The following is a 19,792-nucleotide window of genomic DNA, read 5'->3' as shown; positions in this document are numbered from 1 at the left end:
GGGGGCATCCCCTAGGGTCTCTCAGTTCTTCCCCCTCGGCCTCCTCCAAAGCCAATGCCAGTCCAGGGCCGGAGGGAGGTGAGGCTCTGGAGGGAACGCAGGGAGGGTTGCAAGTCTGTGGGTGAACCTGCCGGCCACCCCTCCTTTCCAGGGACGATGCGAAGCACAGTCTCCATGTTTCTCAGAGTCCCCAGCAGGACTGGCCCAGTCGTGCACAGTGGTGACCTGCTCGGCAGCACCCCCCTGCGTTGGCTTTTCTTGTTTTCTCTCTCTCTTGCTTTCCCACCCCTTTGCTTCTGTGTCCGAGATCACCCCCAAATAAGCGACCCCAGTCTCTGCTTTCGGAGGATCTCAAACTGCTCTTATGGGTTGGGTGTATATCCTTCCTGACCATTTTGCTGTGTGTGTGTGTGTGTGAGAGAGAGAGAGAGAGAGAACCTATTGCTCTTTTGTGTGTGTGTATATAGTTTCTGAAACTTTGTTTTAAATCAGTTATGGATGTGCTGGAGTAAGCCTGGGTCACATCCACCCTGACCTCCCTTCTCCATCCTCCTTTGATGTCTCTCCAGGTGTTTCCCGTGCTTCCTGTGCTCCGTGTTTTCCTCTTTCTTGACTTACTCCCTCGTTTTGATGGAGCACATCCCTAGTAGTTTCCTAAATAAGAAAGGACGTGTAGGAGGTACATTTCTAGAGACACGTCTGATGAGGTCTTTCTTCACCCGCCTCCTGGCTGGATAGAATATATTAGTTGGAAACCATTTCGTTCTGTAGTTCAGAGGGGTTGCTTCTTTGTTTTCTGACTCCAGTGCTGCTGTCAAGTGGTTCAAAGCCATTTCGATTCCTGATCCTTTGGATGCGACATGATTCTGTCTCTCTCCCTCCCTCCCTCCCTCTGTCCCCAGCGTTCAGAGTGCTCACGGGTCTTCTGCTTTGGTGATCAGCCCTTCCTTCTGCAGGCTTCTATCTGCATGGACCCTCTCTCTCACATCCTTCATCTCTGGGAGATTTTTGTGATCATTTCCTCTTTTAAGGTTTTTCCATTTCTTTCTGGAATCCCATTTGCCTGTGCTGAGCCTCCTGGCCTGGTCACCCTCTCATTTTCTTCTCCTCTGCTTTCCATTTCTCCCTCCTTAACTAGTCCTTCCCCGCAGATTGTTTGAGAAGCGTTGTGCTATGTGTCCCACATCACCCTGCCTTCCCTTGCTTTAACATTACGCTGGTTACTTTTGTATCTTCTAGTGTTGCTATAAAGCTGAAGGCCTAGCTTCTTGCTTCCGGAAATAGTCAATTTTGTTTATTTCCATTGAGGTCAGTGTGGCTCCTCTTCAAACATTTTCTTTGCTGCAGCAGCCCGAAAGACACGATCAGAATTCTTTCTGCGCTTTTGTTTGAGAACTGCTGTCTCTGTCCTGTCTCCACCAAGTTTTCTGCTCACTGTTTATATCAACATTGGGGAATGATCTTTTCTCTCCTATAAAGCCCCTCCCAGTTGGTGTTAGGCGTTTCCGAAGATGCTTCGGTTCCCTTCACTCCGTTTGTTCAGATTTGTCTTCCAGGTAAGTGGTGCTTTTCTTAGATGAAAGGTGCTCATCGTGGCCTGTGCCAGCCAACCTCCACACCCTCCTTTGTTGCCTTCGTAAGCTGCATCTTTATTTCTGAATTCCGCCAGTTATTTTTTCCCCTTGGCAATCCTTTTCTGTACACGCCACATACATTTCATAGTGGTAATGAAGCAGCCCTTTGAGACAATATTTGGGGGGAACAAGTGGAGAAGAACATCAGTTTGTTCCAATTCCATACGACTTTTTATCTTTATTGTTTGCCCTTGTAAAACTCCCATCCATTTTTAGATAGCCTTATTTTTATTCCCAGCAGTTCACTGCAATGTGTTTACATTTACATATCTAATAGTCATTCCAGGCAACCAGAAAAAAAAAAAAAAACTTTCTCTAGTCTGTTTTCTAATTGAGATCACCTGTCTCATATTATTTATAAGTAAAATTAAGAAACCGTCATTGAAATCAGGAAGAAAAAAAAAGTGCTAATCAAAGATGAAAATGGCAGTAAATGAAGCCATCGCCTTTTTCTCAATGGATTTTTTTAACCAGCTGGCAGCGGAAGCCGGTGGGTCATAAGGCTCGTACTTGAGGCTCTGCAGTGAGTGCTGTGGGCAGCGAGGGGCCCTGTCTGCTCTCACCATCTCCACAGTCTGGGGTATTTATGCTTCTTGGTATATGTTGTTGCGATTCCCCTTTCCTTTCCCATTTATAGTGCTATCTTCCAGTTTACAAAAATTGCATTTATTTGAAGTTTCTCATTTGCAAGAATCTGGCTATAATTCAGGTAATAGCGCAGTCCCTATAAACTGACCTTCCTTACTTGGAAAGGCAGTTTTCTTGTGGCAGAGTCTGCGGATGTCACATGAGCCCACCGATTCTTCGATTAAATGGCCCCATCGCTTTCTCCAGGATCCCCTCGCTGGTGAGATTTCTTTTTGATCCGTAAGATCTTTCCACCCACATTTTTTTTTTTTTTAACATCTTTATTGAAGTATAATTGCCTTACAATGGTGTGTTAGCTTCTGCTTTATAACAAAGTGAATCAGTTATACACATACAGTATGTTCCCATATCTCTTCCCTCTTGCATCTCCCTCCCTCCCACCCTCCCCATCCCACCCCTCTAGGTGGTCACAAAGCACCGAGCTGATCTCCCTGTGCTATGCGGCTGCTTCCCACTAGTTATCTATTTTACATTTGGTAGTGTATATATGTCCATGACACTCTCTTACCCTGTCACATCTCACCCCACCCCCTCCCCATATCCTCAAGTCCATTCTCTAGTAGGTCTGTGTCTTTATTCCCGTCTTGCCACTAGGTTCTTCATGGCCTTTTTTTTTTTTTTCCTTAGATTCCGTATATATGTGTTAGCATACTGTATTTGTTTTTCTCTTTCTGACTTACTTCACTCTGTATGACAGACTCTAACTCCATCCACCTCATTACAAATACCTCCATTTCATTTCTTTTTATGGCTGAGTAATATTCCATTGTATATATGTGCCACATCTTCTTTATCCATTCATCTGTTGATGGACATTTAGGTTGCTTCCATGTCCTGGCTATTGTAAATAGAGCTGCAATGAACATTTTGGTACATGACTCTTTTTGAACTATGGTTTTCTCAGGGTATATGCCCAGTAGTGGGATTGCTGGGTCGTATGGTAGTTCTATTTGTAGTTTTTTAAGGAACCTCCATACTGTTCTCCATAGTGGCTGTATCAATTTACATTCCCACCAACAGTGCAAGAGTGTTCCCTTTCCTCCACACCCTCTCCAGCATTTATTGTTTCTAGATTTTTTGATGATGGCCATTCTGATCGGTGTGAGATGATATCTCATTGTAGTTTTGATTTGCATTTCTCTAATGATTAAGGATGTTCAGCATTCTTTCATGTGTCTGTTGGCAATCTGTATATCTTCTTTGGAGAAATGTCTATTTAGGTCTTCTGCCCATTTTTGGATTGGGTTGTTCGTTTTTTTGTTATTGAGCTGCATGAGCTGCTTGTAAATCTTGGAGATTAATCCTTTGTCAGTTGCTTCATTTGCAAATATTTTCTCCCATTCTGAGGGTTGTCTTTTGGTCTTGTTTATGGTTTCCTTTGCTGTGCAAAAGCTTTTAAGTTTCATTAGGTCCCACTTGTTTATTTGTGTTCTTATTTCCATTTCTCTGGGAGCTGGGTCAAAAAGAATCTTGCTGTGATGTATGTCATAGAGTGTTCTGCCTATGTTTTCCTCTAAGAGTTTGATAATGTCTGGCCTTACACTTAGGTCTTTAATCCATTTTGAGTTTATTTTTGTGCATGGTGTCAGGGATCCACCCACATTTTGTCAGTGCTTTTTAACTTTTACTGCACTTCTTGCCCAGCCCTGCAGTTGAAAACAGTCATGGATGTTACAGGTTTTGACAACTGAAAGACTGATGCTTACAAACTCTTGGGGTTCATTTGGCGTTTCACACAGCCAGACACGAGTGTCCAGAAGAGCACATGTCCTCATCCTCCTGGTTGAGCATCCATCACTTCTCTTCTGCAGCAGCTTCTCAGATTTTAAGACCTGTCCAGGACAGTTTTAAACGTTTCCAAAGTTTGGCTTTGAATTATAAGTTGATTTGATGGACGTCGTTCTGTATAGTAAATAAGTAAATATCCCTTGTTTGAGAGAAAGAAGATACTGTAAACCCATGACATTTTGCTACAAGCTAAGGTCCTAAGGAAAGAAAACTCAAGCCTTTGTCAAGATCTAATTACCTAATGGCCATCTTTGTGTCAGTCATCTAATGGAGAGTGTCTTTCAGGAAGTACACGGATTCAGTGTCTGTATTTTTTAACTTAGATGCTTAATTCTGTAGATAATATCTGTTTGGTAAAGGAATTTATTTTCATTTCCCTATGTAAAATACAAATCTATCCCTTTTGAAAATTAGAGGTGTTACATTTAGAGAAGGTTTGATCTGGCTTTTCTCCCATCCTCCACCTTCCCTGACCTCGTCCAGCCTCAGCCATTGTCCCCTGTGAAGGGGATCATTGGTGCAGATAATCCAAATCCCCAGCTAATCCTCTCTGTGGGGCAGGGTCACAGGCCCGCCACTCGGGGCCACGGTCCTCTTCACACCTGGGGCGTGACCGCAGCTCTCCCCGGGGCGTAGGGCCGTGTGGACCCTGAGGAGTAACTCCGGAGGCAGGAGGATAACGTGCCAGGCAGATAGTCCCACAGGGATCATTAGTAGCCCCTGACCCAGAGAACAAAAAAGGGGCAGTGGGTCTCCCCCCCAAGAGTCTCCAGAGCTTCCCCTCTTACCCTGAATTCAGGGTCTCAGTGTTACTCAGTGATGGCCCAGTTCAAGGCCAGCCAAGGAGCACTTGCCATCAATACACAGATGACCTTAGGTCAGACTCGAAAGGGAAGGATCGTTTGGCTCACCCACAGGCATGGCCGGTGGAAAGGGACGAGTTCGTCATTCCGGGTTCCCGAAGCATCGCACTGCATCCAGCTCCTGGGTTCCACTAGAAGGGAGACTTTGGGATGCCAGTAATTCATGTGCAACCGCTTCTTGATTCTCAAGTGTTTTAGGACCTGGTTCTTTAAGTGCATTGTAGCCAGGAGGTGCCACACAGCAAGATTCTCATTTGAAAGTCTGTCAGTCATGTTGGTCACTGGGAGCTGTCCTTCTCTCTCCAAATGTCAGGAACCTCTTTGAAGGTTTATACAGTGCCAGGAGGAATCATGAACTTAGAAACAAAGAAAAGAATAGGGTTTTTGGTTTGTTTCTGTTTCTGTTTTTGTTTTTGTTTTCCCCCCCAGATGGCACTTTACAGAATTTCAGTATCCAAAATGTATCTTAAAATGATCTTTCATGTGACTGAATTGATGCAATCTCATGATAAAACTTTATAAGGCTAAGGAGTTGCTTCTTGTGGATGAGCAGGGAAAGTGATTTTTTTTGACATAGAATCTACTCCTGGTGAAGATCTTTTATACTTGGAATCTACAACAAGGGAAATGTATGGATTTTTATCTATGATTTGTAGCTTTTTGGTTTCACATATTTTCAGAGTATCTTCAATCTCTGAATCCTGATTTATGAATAGTGAGTCATGCTTTTTGTTTTTTTAAAGAAGACTAGTAGATTTGAAACTACACTAGAACTAAAATTTACCATTTATTTAATAACATATTAAATGGAAATGGGAATGATTCTCTTAGAAATAGTTTCCTCTTATGTTCCTATATTTAAAGGATTAATTTTTGAAATTGGTGCTAAGGAACTTGTGTTGCAGATTTGCTTTGTGCTTACATTAAAAAGCAGTGAATCAGGGCTTCCCTGGTCGCGCAGTGGTTGGGAATCTGCCTGCCAATGCAGGGGACACGGGTTCGAGCCCTGGTCTGGGAGGATCCCACATGCCGCGGAGCAACTAGGCCCGTGAGCCACAGCTGCTGGGCCTGCGCGTCTGGAGCTTGTGCTCCACAACAAGAGAGGCCGCGACAGTGAGAGGCCTGCGCACCGCAATGAAGAGTGGCCCCCACTTGCCACGACTTGAGAAAGCCCACGCACAGAAACGAAGACCCAACACAGCCAAAAATAAATAAATAATAATTAAAAAAAAAAAAAATCCTTTAAAAAAAAAAAAAAAAAGAACTGAGCCTAATAGCTACCTATTTCATAAAAGTTTAAAAAAGTAAAAAGCAGTGAATCATATAATCAGACAGAAGTTTAGCCTTCATCAAGGCTTAAGCTGAATTCTCTCTATAACCCATAGATGAAAGGTTTCCAAGGGGCTATTTGAACACCTTTATTTTTTTTTGAAAAGTAAATTCTTACGCATAAATAAATAAACATCATTGCTATTTCCAACCATTTATGGGATAAATAAGGTCATTTTTTTATGTTAAATTATAAAATTGAAACGTAAAATTCCCAGTAAAGCATTTACTTAAAAAAAAAAAGATCTGGGAGCTTCCCTGGTGGCGCAGTGGTTGAGAATCTGCCTGCCAATGCAGGGGACACGGGTTCGAGCCCCGGTCTGGGAAGATCCCATATGCCGCGGAGCAACTAGGCCCGTGAGCCACAATTACTGAGCCTGCGCGTCTGGAGCCTGTGCTCCGCAACGGGAGAGGCCGTGACAGTGAGAGGCCCGCGCACCGCGATGAAGAGTGGCCCCCGCTTGCCGCAACAAGAGAAAGCCCTCGCACAGAAACGAAGACCCAACACACCCATAAATAATAATAAAGAAATTAAAAAAAAAAAGTAGAGGAATTTAAACAAAAAGTCCTAAAAGAAACTCAACATTAAAAAAAGAAAAAAAAAAAAAGATCTTTCAGAGGATAGTTAATTTACCTGCTATAGTTAGATTTCTTATTTTTAATATTATATTAAATTTTTAATTAATTTTATTTTTAATACTATAATTTTTTAATTCTCCATTTTGAAAAACATGTTAAATCTTCCTTCCTTTAAAGTAACTCTTGAAATAAAGGGTCTGCCAGTATCTGCTATGAGGTGACTTTGGAAAAAAACATTCCAGATTCTTGCTGTCCTCTACTTTCCTTTGAAGGGGAAAACATTAAAGTTCAATACTTCATGCTTTAAGCCCATGTGTTTCTAAACATCCAAAAGAGGAGAAAATTAACATATTTGCCCACGAACTCCCAGAGGACAAAGCTGTATAGATAATAGTGTCGATGACTTAATAAATACTCACTGTGAATTGGGCCCTGCCCGAAGCACTTGACAGACAGTAGCTCATTTAATATTCTGATCCTTAAAAGATCGTCCGATGAGGAAGCAGAGGTACAGAGGCATTCGGGGACTTTCTGCCCCTGTGCTGTAAGGTCCCCGCACCCAGCGTGGTGGCTGCAGAATGACCGAGTGCCCAAGGAGCTGGCTTGCAGAGCAGAGTTGGACTTCAGCACCCATGTGGTCTCAACGGCCGAGGTGTGTCTCCAGGGCTCTCTTCCAACCTCCCCTCTCTTCCAACCTCCCCTCTCTTCCAACCTCCCCTCCGGGTGTTGAGTTGCTCTGCATCTGTGTTTAGCCGGTTACCAATCTCTTACAAAGATCCAGTAAGCAAAAGTCAAAGAACCAGAGTGAGCCCTGGGGACTGGGTTCCTCCCAGCGTCCTCCCATATTTTGCTTTAACGGAACAAAGTCGACAGCGGGGTCTGTGAGCCGGTCTGGAAGCTCTTTGCCTCCTCCCCCCTCACAGCTGACAAGTGGTGTCACTTCCAGCTCACAGGTACACCATACACTGAACTCCTCTCTCCTCCTCTGTGAGACGGAAAGATGGGACTGCTGGTGACTTGTGCTCTGGAGGAAAGCTTAACCAGCTTCTTAGTCCAGGCAGACCTTGGGCTTTCTGATGTGGCCTGTTTGTTTGTGGGGTTTCACCCTGACCTTGCTGGTTGGCCAGGCTGGGTCATCAGGATCGTTGAAGCCGCTTAATACCCCAAGCAAGAACGTCAACCTGTAAAAATTGAATATTACATGGACTTGAAATGCACATCCCTTATAAAATTTTTAAAGCTTGCTGGATTTTATTAGAATATGTGAACCAGACTGAGTATATTAAATTTATGAGTCCAATTGATGCAGTACCATAATAATTCAATATAATATGCTTATGTCATTAAACTCATAAAGAAGAGTCTCTGAATAGCTGTAATGAATAGTTCAGATTCTGTAATCACAGGCTAGCATTTTCACCCTGATGAATTTTAAGTGGGAGCACTCAGAATTCTGTATAATATCAAGAAATAAGTGCCATATTTCAAATGATGATTACTTATTCCAAGTATTTACTTTAAAACCTAGGATAGAAAAGAAATACCTGCAAAGACAGAATTATTAGAAATACAGAAAAGGTTGGAAGAGGTTGGCATGAAGCATAAATCAGAAACCAAAGAAACTTTATCTATTCTGCTTTGACTAATATCATTTATTCCCTCATCTCTTACCTTGTTCCCAAATACGTGTATCTTGGTAATCTATCACTGAGTAATAAACTACCCCAAAACTTAGTGCCTTAAAGAAAGTACCACTTTATTGGTTATGATGCTGTGGTTCTGGAACGTGGGCAGGGTGGTGGAACCAACCGCTGGGTGGTTCCTCTTTTCCAAGTGTCTCTGTCAGGTCTGGCCACTTGTATGGCTGCATTCAGATTACAGCTCCACTAAGAACTGGGCTCAGCCGGGGCACCGGAACCTGCAAGGTGACCTCTTCACTCTTGGCATTACCTCCAGTGCATTCTCTTGGTTAAAACAAGTCACAGGCTCCACCCAGAAGGCCTGGCAGGACTCCACGGATGAGAGAGAAGAGAGGCTGCCAGAGCACAGTGCTGGACCCCCGGTCTGAGACCTGGGTGAGAGCTGATCCAGGGGCAGAGCATTCCAGAAGTGTGTCCCCCACGCTGAATAGTGCACAGTCCAGTGCTGCTGGACCACTGGCCGTGCCCCAAGCTCTGCTTCCCCACCATGAGGCTTTGTACACGCTCTGCCCTCTGCCTGGAACAGGCTTCCCTCAGCATCTTCCCCTGCTTGATTCTTTCCCACCCCTCAGGTCTTGGCATAAATGTCACCAATTCCCAGGACGAGGCTGGCTGCCTTTCCTAGTGCTCCAAAAGCATCTCATTCCTGTTTTCTTGGGGCCACATTTTAATTCCTGCTTTTCCTGCCCACCCCCCTGAAAGGGCTTCGCGTTACTCAGGACGGAAATGAGGCTTGTCCATTACTGAATCCACAGCAGTGCTGGCAGGAGGAAAGCTCTCAGTAAATATTTGTGGGATTCATGAATGGGGTCTGAAGAGAGGCATCAACAGAGAATAATCCGTGATTCAGCCCTTAAAGGACAAGCAGGGTTTAGACGATGGAAGCACAGCACCAGTAAGAATGACTCTGAACCACGAGGGTGTGGTGCGGGCAGCCCAGGCACCCTGGAAGGGCAGGCTCCGTGCCTGTCATATTCAGCGCTGGACATCCAGTACCCACACGCTGCTTCGTGGGGAGCAGGTGTGCAGTAACCACGCAGTGGATGAGTGACCTGCCTGAATCAAACTGTCCCAATTTTATCAGAGTGTGAGGACATTTGGGGGCATGTTGGGAAAGGAACCCAGCATCTCCACCAGTTGATCCAGTGGAGACAAATTTTAGGATTCCTAAATATTCAGAGAGAAGTGTTCAGACTAGAACGTATGGGAGCTTAGAACTGGGAAGACTTGACGGGGTGAATAGTGTCGACCTGCCTGGGTCAATTCATAACACTTGGCCAATGGTGACCAGACTTCTCTGGGGTCTAGAAGTATCCCACTGTGCCTCCATCCAGGCCGGATCCATCTTCAGAGCCCACCAGTCAATGATGCAGCTTCCAAGTACTGCAAGGTAAATGAAACCTCTAAGTCTTATTGGAATGAGAGTTGTCTTTAAGCTGCCACCATGGCTAATGGCTTCTGGAAATGAGGAATGCCATTGAACTGTCTTCCCTGTTAATATGTCACAGTGGAAAGGTGGCTCAAGCCCTGTTACATTTTTAAAGAACATTTCAATTTTAATAATTTCAATAGTTTTAAATTAAATTATGGATTGATGTTAAAATTCTGTAAAATGAAGAGAGCTCCACAACAATGAGATGTCCGGAAAATCATTAGGATGACATGGCTGGGGTGAAATATTGCTGGTGAAATAAGTAGTAGGTTACAGTTACAGCCGTGAGCCCTATTAAAACGGAAACTTTTTAATAACATAAAATGGTCATGACTTTATCCCCCTGCTAATTAAAACAGAAGGAAGGAAGCCAAAAGATAAAAAGGTAAGGTCTTTCAAATGCTTCTGAGGCCCTATTCTCATTCCCATCTCTTATACACACACACACACACACACACACACACACACGCACGCACACACACACACGCACGTGCGCACATGGTGTTTGATTGAAATTCAAGGTAGATTCTGAGAGCCTACACGAGCGGGGTGTGAACGCCCCAGAGAGAGGGGCTGCATTTACATTTACATTCACACCTTACGTTGCAGGCTTAAAGGATTTTCCTCAAGAATTTCGAGGACTTTCTCCCAATTTGAAGAGGCAGTCGTTTTGTCAGCCTCTTACAGTCGTCGACCTTGGTTAAGTCCCTTGAGATCTCAGTCTTCTCATCTGTAAACAGAGGACCCACACACCTGTCTTCCTCTTCCTCAGTGTGTCTCGGGTCATAGGAGCTCCTGAGCCAGGAAGGGCACTTTGTATCAGTACCAGGTACCAGCAGACCCATAGCCAGGTTCAAGGCCCGTCATAATCTCCTTCAAGCCCTGCTTTTCCCCAGGCTGAGCCCTCCACACGCTGGCCTTGCTCCCTGTTCACATCCTTCACTGAGCTTGGGTACCACACACCTTCCCTCCTTTCCCTGATCTCAAACCTTCCTTTCCTTCCAGATCCCGGACTTGAAAGGGAATGGCTGCAAGATGGGAGTGGCCACACTGTTTAACGCCCTGCTGAGGTCCCAGGTTCTTGCCTGGACGGGCTTTAGAGCACGTGGTCATCCCTATGAGCAGACTAGCATTTTATCCAGAAGTTCCCAAGTTGAAAGGAAAAACCCAGCAGAGGCTACCTGAAGGCCAGCTTTTACCCAGGTTATTCCAGAAACTCAAGTACTTTTCCTTTCATTCATATAGTAAGTCACACGTGAATCATGTTAATATTATGACCGTCAAGAATGTCTAAAGTGAAGTAGCATGTAGCAACACATTATATTTTCATTTTTTTCCCTTAATGCAGTGTGTCGATTGAAGTACCAAGCTAAAGCTCTAAAATAATTGACTAAATTCTTGCTGAATTGCCCTGTGTTGCTGTAGAGAGTGTGTTTTGCCTTTCAGAACTCATTAACACAGCCAACAGACCATACTAGCCTGTGTTTTGGCTCAAAGATTAATAATGTTTGGTGGTTGTGTTTTGAAATGGTGTTGGAATTTTAAAAATTGGCCCCTGTGTGTATCTGGGTTTGGGGCAGGAGGCTTCCAGCTGAATGCTTGGGTGGGAATGGACCTCTGAGATGCACTGACCCATCTGAAAGCCTCTTAGGATTGACCTCTTCCTAAGAGAAGTGCCCTGGGCAGATGCCTTGATCCCACAACAGACTGGCCCCCCAGGAGTTGGATGTGGTGTAGATGGAAGGCTTCCTCTGATTCCTGATGGGTACCTGCCAACACCCCGGGGGATTGTCAGTTAACTTTGTGGCAAACAGTAGAAAATGACTTCATAAGCCCACTTCCTTACAAAGACCACAGACAGAATGGGCAGATCAGAAACTCTTCTGCATCTGCCCTGAATTTCTTACGTAAACTCTTGAAATGCTCTATGGCACCAGCTCTGCAGTCTGGAAGAGGCTTGCCCCAGAGGACCCTTTGGTCCCAGCAGGCCCCAAGTGGTATCTTGATTAGCAGTTTGGGTATGAGGTACCCATCCCAGACTGTGAATGGGAAAAAAAATCACCAATCCTCTGCCGTAAGTCAGCCGGATAACCAATCCCCGAAGAAGGGGAAGGTATTTTTCAGAAGGGAATGTGAATGCTGTTTGGGAAGGGAAGCAGAGGAAGGGCAGTCAAAAAATGGCCAGTGCCCAGCAAAGCGCAGTAAGGAAGATACGGCAGCATGAGCAGAGCTGCGTAGGACTCCGTGTCGAAGAATAGAAGCCTCACAGGGAAGAGGTCTCTGCCCCAGGCTTGTGTGGAACATTCACTCTAGACAACCCCGTGTCCCTGTCCCCATGAGAGCGCCGTCAGGCCGGGAAAGGCAGCATCTGGCCCAAGCAGCTGAGATGCCCAGCGCTATCGGCCTGGCCCAGTGAGCGCAGTGCCCGGAGACGGGGGTCAACCAGAGAAGAGGGGGCTGGTGGATGCTGTGGACGGCAGTCTGGTGACTGAGACCAGCCTCTGGATGGGGGATGTGGGTGTGAGCCCTCACTCTCCCACTTCCATGCTCTGGGACCTCTGGGACATCACTTAAGCCTCCCGGACCTCAGGTTTTGCGTCGAGAAGATGGAGATGATAATAGTCTCTACCTCATAAGAGTTGTCGTGGTAATTAAATGAGGTAGACCATTAAAAGCTCTCAGCGTGCCTAGAACATTGCAAGCCTTTGATGAATGGCCTCTCCGTGAGAGGAGCAAGGAGGTAGCTGGTCAGCTTGGTGTGTGCATGTGGGGGACAGTCCCAAGGAGATACTCGGAGGGGTGGTACAGGTAAGGGTTAAAGGAAATAAACAACTACCTTGGAAAGAAGGCGTCAGGAGCCTGGTGGGGGGTGTCTCTGGCAATCGTTGTACCCCTCATCCTTCCGCTGGTCTCTCTTGGCCTCCCCTTTGAAAGCTCATGGTCCCCTGCAGGATTTAAGTTTTGTTCTGAGGGGACTTTACAAAGCACATGCCAGTTTCACATTTTGTGTGGAACAGACCCACGGGGGCCCATCTCTCCCAGTGACTTCTGCCTCCCCCAACCCGGCTCACTGCCCCTGTGTAGATTGCCTTTAAAAAAAACAATAAAACATGCCCACAGCCTGTAGAAGAAGGACAGTTTATGAAGTCAAGGTATTCAGCATCAGTACTGAAGCATGCCTTAAAGATTAGCCACCTACACTTGATTTTCTGAAAGCGTTGATAAGAAAATACCTTATATTTTATAGTGCCGGTCCAAGAGGCTAAAAGTAAAAATCCTAGATAGATGTCAAATATATCTGTTATTCTCAAACCTTTTTTGCCAACTTGGAAAACAACTCACGGGCCTCCATCACCGGCAGAGTCATGCTGTTTTCCTTCTCTCCCTTCACCTTCTCTTCCCCCCTGTATCCCATCCCATCCTCTCTCGCCCTCCTCTAGCCGGCCCCTTGCGTGTCTTTGTGCTCCATTTCCTGGTCCCTCCCTTTCCCTCAATTGCTCACTCTCAGACATCTCCAGACCCCCTCTTGCTCTGCCACTTCCCAGTTTGCAATCTTCCTGAAAGAAGATTGGGTATCCTCTGACTTTCGTCCTCCAAGTATCCGAGGCAGGGCTGGAATGTTGCCGAACCTTCTCAGTGGCCCTGACCCAGGGTATTTCTCAGAGCAGAGACTCAGGTGTGACCCCCCACCACCACCAGGGCGGGCAAGGGTTGAGGGCCTTGTGTGGTCCCTAATGGCTACAGAGATTTAAATTTGCCTGCTTTTCTTTCTGATTTTAATGGAGAAGATGCCATGTGAAAGAAACAGAAATTGGATATTGGATTTCACAGATCCTTCTCCTGCTTTGCCCTTCTGACCCTGATAAGCCACTGAAATTCCCGATGTCCTTGAGTTTTTGTAATACTCTCCTATAAAGTGAACTGCCCTGGGGAGGCAGCTCGGCTTCTGGACTTGTTTTCACACACCAGGGAGGGCGGGGGTGTCTGTGGATCAACAGTAGGGGGGGAGCTTTGACAGAAAGCTTTGACTTTAATTTTCTCCCTGCAGCCGCAGGTGCTGTGGAAAACACTGGGGGCACAGGCAGCAAAAATTACTAATATAAATGTATGTATTTAAGTATGTATTTTACATATATTTATAATGTATATTGACTGCATGCAATAGCAGCCTTCTAGTACAATGGCTGGTCTTGGACCGAGGCCTGAAGCCCTAAGGGGAAACGTCTTTATTGGAGGAATAGCAATAAACTTGACTCACCCGACACCATTATATGGAAGTAGATGTCATTACTGAAGAAGTGCAGACAAAAGAATCGAACTCATCACCCCTGCACACCCCTCTGTTCCAGTCAGTGGGTGGGCCTGGTCACGTGGAATATTATGCAGCAGTTGAAACGAACAGAACACAGGTCACCCAGCCGGGTGCACGAATCTCACAAACATCATGTTAAGCAGTGGAAACCAGATACAGAAGAGTGCACCCCGTGGGATCCCATCAATATGAAGTTCAAAACCTGGCAAAACTAATCGATGGTGCCAGAAGCCAAGATGGCAGTTACCCTGGAGGGAAAGAGTGTGCAGAGGGCTGCCTGAGCTCCAAAAATGTTGTGATATTTTTATTCCGATGCTGAGCACGCCAGCGTGTTCACTTTTTGAAAAGTCATTAGGCTGCACATTCATGATGGTTGCTGTTTTCTCTTTGTACACTTCAATTTTTAAAAAATTAACTCATCAAAATCAGTCATCAAGGTTGCTTGTAAGCACTTTTCCCCAGCTCGGCAGTGTGCCCGGGATGATGGGGAATTACAGAGAAGAGTGAGATGCTGTGACCTCAAGAACCTCCTGGAAATTTAGTTCCGTCTGGTGTCCCCGGCTCCAGCCCTAGCCCTTTGGGTTTGTCATTCACCAGAAAGAATTTGCTCAGCCCACCGCAAGCCTGTGGCTCTGGACACAGACAACTCACCCTATACACTTTAGAGCCTCCCGAGGTCACCGCGAAGATCACTTCCTAATCGCAGCATTTCTTTGACCAAGGAAGCAGTCTAGGTAAAGGGAGCCAAGGCTGCCCTGTTCTGCTGAGTGGAGATTTGTCTTGCAAAGAAAAAGCTCTTCTGTAGTGCTTAAAATCAGTTGGGTCGGATCCTTCTATCTGGTGGTTTCATCGAGGTGTACTGATGCGTTCATTTTAAGAAAAGCCATCACCTGCAGCTACTTCCCTGCTCTGTCTTTATGGTGCTGCCCGGGCAGGGAAGGGGGTCTCCAATACGTTCTCTTTGCCTTTTATTTCTAGTTTTTATTTTCACGTCCCTTTTCATTATCCCTTCAGGCTTTACTGGCCCTTCAAAGGGCCCCTGCTTCATGAACTAATGATGACAGATGTTGATACAACATCTGTTGCCAGATTTAAACACCTTCCATCCAGTCAGAATTCATCTGGAAGGCAAGCTCGTCTTGCGCCTTAGTCTGCCCTTGAGCGCGGCCATGGGGACACGGGCTGCACAGGAGCTGCTGAGATGACGATTCTGCTCCGGCTTCTCGCCACGAAGGGGTGTGGCTCACACACAGCAGTGAGCTCCCCGTCCTCCTTGTGCCAGATCAGCTCTCTCTGCATCTTGCACAGTTAGCTGCACACATGCATTTCATCGTGAGCGTTGGCTGGTCGGGTGTGGTCGATATTTCCTAGTAACTGTGTTTGCTGGACCTAGGGTCCTTCTAGGTCAATGTTCTCAGCTTTCCTCCCCCATGGAAAAGTCAAGGCAGGTTCCCTTTTGCTTCTCTGATGCAAATAAGTACTGGAGCAAGGTGTTCATATTCCAGCAGTTGGTTTTGGCACCTTCTTACCTCTACCGGATCTCTATTTCAAGAGCCTTTCTTGAGCAATTGCCATGAGACCAGGAAGTTAGGAATATTGAACAAAGGAAACAGAGTCTGAGTTAAAAACCCTTGTTTTCAAGTCTTCTCTCTTGGTTACCAGCCTTGCTCCCCAGATGATGGGTGTTGCAGTAATAAAAAGAGGTAATTCTAGGCAGAGTATGAAGGTAACTTATGAAGATAATTTATGAAGAGTATGAAGGTATTTTATCTTATGAAGATAAGGTAAAATTAGGTGACTTAGGAAACTTTTGGGTGTGGTACAAATGTTTGTCACCTTGCTTTGGTGAAGGTTTCACAGGCGTCTACGTGTGCCAGCACTCCTCAGTGATGAGTACATTTGAAGGACATGCAGTTATTGGGCATCAGCTATACATCCATAAAGCATAAAAAATTAGAAGTTTGGAGATTTTTAGAATCTGTAAATTACTATACAAATGTTAATTATTAGGAATCCTTGTTACTGTTTTTAAGAAAGTAGCTAACATTTTCCTTAAGCAGAATGTCTTCTTTCAGAGGTAAATTTGAGGTTGGCAATTCGTTCAGGCAGCTGAATTCGACTTCCCCCAGGCCAGGGTTTCTCATCTGTGGCACTAGTGACATTTGGAACCAAATAATTCTTTGCACAGAGGCTGTATTGGGCATTGTAGGATGTTAGCTGCATCCCTGGCCTCCACCCGCTAGGTACACCACCCCCCCTGTGGCAATCAGAAATGTCTACGGGGCAGATCACCCTGGCTTGGGGACCACTGTTCCAGGCCATGTTTCATAGACAAATTTTTTTGTTACTCAGAGTCCCTAATTACTATGTTTAATTTCTGAGTTTGTTACAGGATTTATACTTTTTAATTATTCTTTCTTTCTTTCTTTCTTTCTTTATTTTTTGGCTGTGCTGGGTCTTCGTTTCTGCGCGAGGGCTTTCTCCAGTTGTGGCGAGCGGGGGCCACTCTTCATCGCGGTGCGCGGGCCTCTCACTATCGCCGCCTCTCTTGTTGCGGGGCACAGGCTCGAGACGCGCAGGCTCAGTAGTTGTGGCTCACGGGCCCAGCTGCTCCGCGGCATGTGGGATCTTCCCAGACCAGGGCTCGAACCCGTGTCCCCTGCATTAGCAGGCAGACTCTCAACCACTGCGCCACCAGGGAAGCCCAGGATTTATACTTTTTAAACAAACTGAGACAGTAATAAAGATTCAGGCCTAAAACTGCTCCCATCCGTATTTTCTGTTATAGAAAACGTTTGCCTGACCTGAAATATATGAACTATTTCTGTGTCCTCTCTTCCTTTAACACATCCTGCCGGCATCCATGTCTGATTTCAGCCCCAGCATCTCGGGTCCTGGTCTCAGACGTGCTTTGCATGTTTGGTGCTAGAAGAGGTGGCCGATGCTGTGACGAACGTGTGCAGGGGGGAGGGGCGAACACGGGGTTCAGAGCAATTAATCTTAGCAACAACTTCCTTTTACTGGTGATCGTAGGATTTGTAAAGGGGTCTGTAAATATCAGTGCTTGCTACGGACCCTCTCGTCCCCAGTATTGCTTTTCCTTTGGTTTATGAGAAGGATCCAAAGCAGAGAAGGCCTGTGCCCTTTAAAAATGCACGTTTAGCATCCTGCAGACCGCTAGCCTTTCTGTTCTCCTCTTAGTTGCCTTTTAATGATTGATGTGGGGGGGGGGGGGGCGGGAATGACTTCATTAACTAGCAACACTGTTGCTGGAACGCAGACCCCACGCCCAGCCGCCACTGCCCACCATCCCTCTGGGCGTTGTGTGCAGACGGGTCCAATCCGTGTCGTAGGAGCCAGGAAGTGTCGCCTGCATGCCGGCTACCATGGCTGCTCCTCAGGTGGGTCTGATGGGGGGCAAAGGCGGCAGCGGAGGGTCCCTGCGCTGTTTCTAACGACAGTGGCAGCCCCTCCACGCTCCACGGGACGCTCCTCCCCCCTCCCCCCGCCCCACAGTGTCTTGACCGTGTTTTTGCCTCTTGTCTCTTCCCCAGAGGTACCTCAGGGACTTTTTCAGCGTGATGCTCCAGTCAGCGACGTCCCCGCTGCACATCGACAAGGTGGCGCTGACGCTGTCCAAACACACCGTGTGCGAGTTCTCGCCGTTCTTCAAGAAGGGCGTCTTCGACTACAGCAGCCACGGGACGGGGTAGGGCCGGTGATGGGGCCACGCCACGCAGTGCCTTCTCGTCCGAGCGGCCCCCTAGCCAGGGGCCCGGACCCCTCGCCGCTTCCTCCTAGTGCCTGAGCGGAGCGCGGGGCTGGGGGGCCGGGCTGGCTGACGGTGACCTTGACGGCGGCCGTCCCTGCCCCTCGCGGGTGAATGTGGCCTTCTCCCTGTTGCGCGCAGAACACGTCCCCATGGCTCCATCACCCTGGGCCCCCGGGGGCCGAGCCAGCCTGGGGCTTCCCGAGGTGGGTGGCTGACCAGACCTCCCTAATGACTCTCATCTGGTTTCCTCTTTCACCAAAATACACTCTTATTTTTTTTATAGTCCCTCCATGTGGCTGGCTTCCAAGAAAAGCATTTTAAGTTAATTTCATTGTATTTTGCTTTTTCCCCATTTGAGTCTGAACTCTTTACATAATCCCTAAGCACTGATGTTTACACAGAATTTCGTATTCTGCAAAAGGGGTTTTCGGCCCAGTCATGACTGGAGTCTTCCATGCTTGACACATTGGATGTAGGTGACATCAACTTCTATAAATCCATTCAAATAGGATATTTGTTTAATCTTGAATATTCAAGAAGTTTTTCCCAAATGGCGGCCGTGCACTCTCAAGCTTCCTCCGCTAAGCACAAGACGAGCGCCTCGCTGAATGCATATTTTTAAACATTTTGTTCACATTTTTGTTACTGAATCTACTGGATCTTTAGCTGAAAGACCAGAATTTACTGTAGTTTATTAACGATCCCTTAAATCACTCAGGACTTAATGTAGCATCACACATCTATGTACAGTAAAACCGCTTTGTTTTACTAAAGAGAAAAATGTGAGAAGAAAAAATATATATGTGGTATATATTGAAATGTATATAATTCTACCTATAGATTTATATATGTACACACTCCTGTATGATAGTTATATCAAAATATGTAATCATTCACACCAAATTTATTAAAGGTATTTGTCTTTTTCAAGATTTAAATTGAGCTGCTATCAATATTAAATGAAGTTATGGAATCTACCCTGTAGCTCAGTTTAAGTATGTGACGTGATCATTCTTACCGGTCTGTTTAAAAACTTATCTAACGTTCTTGGAAACATACATAATGTATAATTCAGCATTCCTGTAGTAGAAGATGCCCTTACAGTTACGACTGAAGTCACAAATGAATGGGTAAGAAAACATGCTTGCATTCAACCTTCGAGAATATGCCTTCACAACCGAGCTCTGCAGTCTGAAAAATATATTTAAAGATGCAATTATCCCGATAAGGGGGAGAATTATTATTGTACTAATTAGATATAGCTTAGCGTGAAAAAAAATGAGGGCTTTTTTTTTTTTTTTTTTTTTTAATTGCTGCAGGAAGACTTGCTTTTGAGTGCAGTTGTGATTACAGGGAGAGGTTAGGGGTAATTACGACTAGAGAATTTAAACCTAGAGATTAAAGGAAAAAAACTGGGAGCTAATAATTAACCATAGGTCATTTATCTAAAAAGAGTCAAAGCGCTGAAGATTGTCCCTCGTTTGCTGAGTAAACGAAATGGTTTTCTTCAACTGACCAGATAATCTGTCTCCTGCCCTTTTGGACCCGTATCCGAGGCCAGGCTCCTGGCAGGTGTTTCACTAGAATCACACAGGGCACAAGAACAACTTGGCAAGAATAAATAGACGTGTGTTTGTAGGAAGCGCAGGAATCAGAAGATTCTTTGATTCCAATCCTCACCTGAGGTACTTAGTATTGAGTTGGGGGTTCAAGTACTGGCCGGCTTGGGGTAAAT

At 45.8% G+C, this 19,792-nt stretch overlaps 1 protein-coding gene across 2 annotated transcripts in view; it reads left to right on the top strand.

The window, feature by feature from the left end:
- Nucleotides 1–18,937, top strand: part of KIF16B (kinesin family member 16B) — a 289,874-nt gene extending 270,937 nt beyond the window's left edge. For both annotated transcript variants that reach the window (XM_068524339.1, XM_068524338.1), the window contains one exon: nucleotides 17,840–18,937. In XM_068524339.1, coding sequence (XP_068380440.1) covers nucleotides 17,840–17,998 — 159 coding nt within the window. In that variant the 3' untranslated portion in view covers nucleotides 17,999–18,937. The remainder of the gene's footprint in view (nucleotides 1–17,839) is intronic.
- The last annotated feature ends 855 nt before the right edge of the window (nucleotides 18,938–19,792 follow it).

Source organism: Eschrichtius robustus, chromosome 16, assembly GCF_028021215.1.
Source record: "Eschrichtius robustus isolate mEscRob2 chromosome 16, mEscRob2.pri, whole genome shotgun sequence".
NCBI classification, from domain to species: domain Eukaryota; kingdom Metazoa; phylum Chordata; class Mammalia; order Artiodactyla; family Eschrichtiidae; genus Eschrichtius; species Eschrichtius robustus.
Note: the sequence above shows the minus strand (reverse complement) of the source record. Positions and strands in the feature narration are given on the sequence as shown.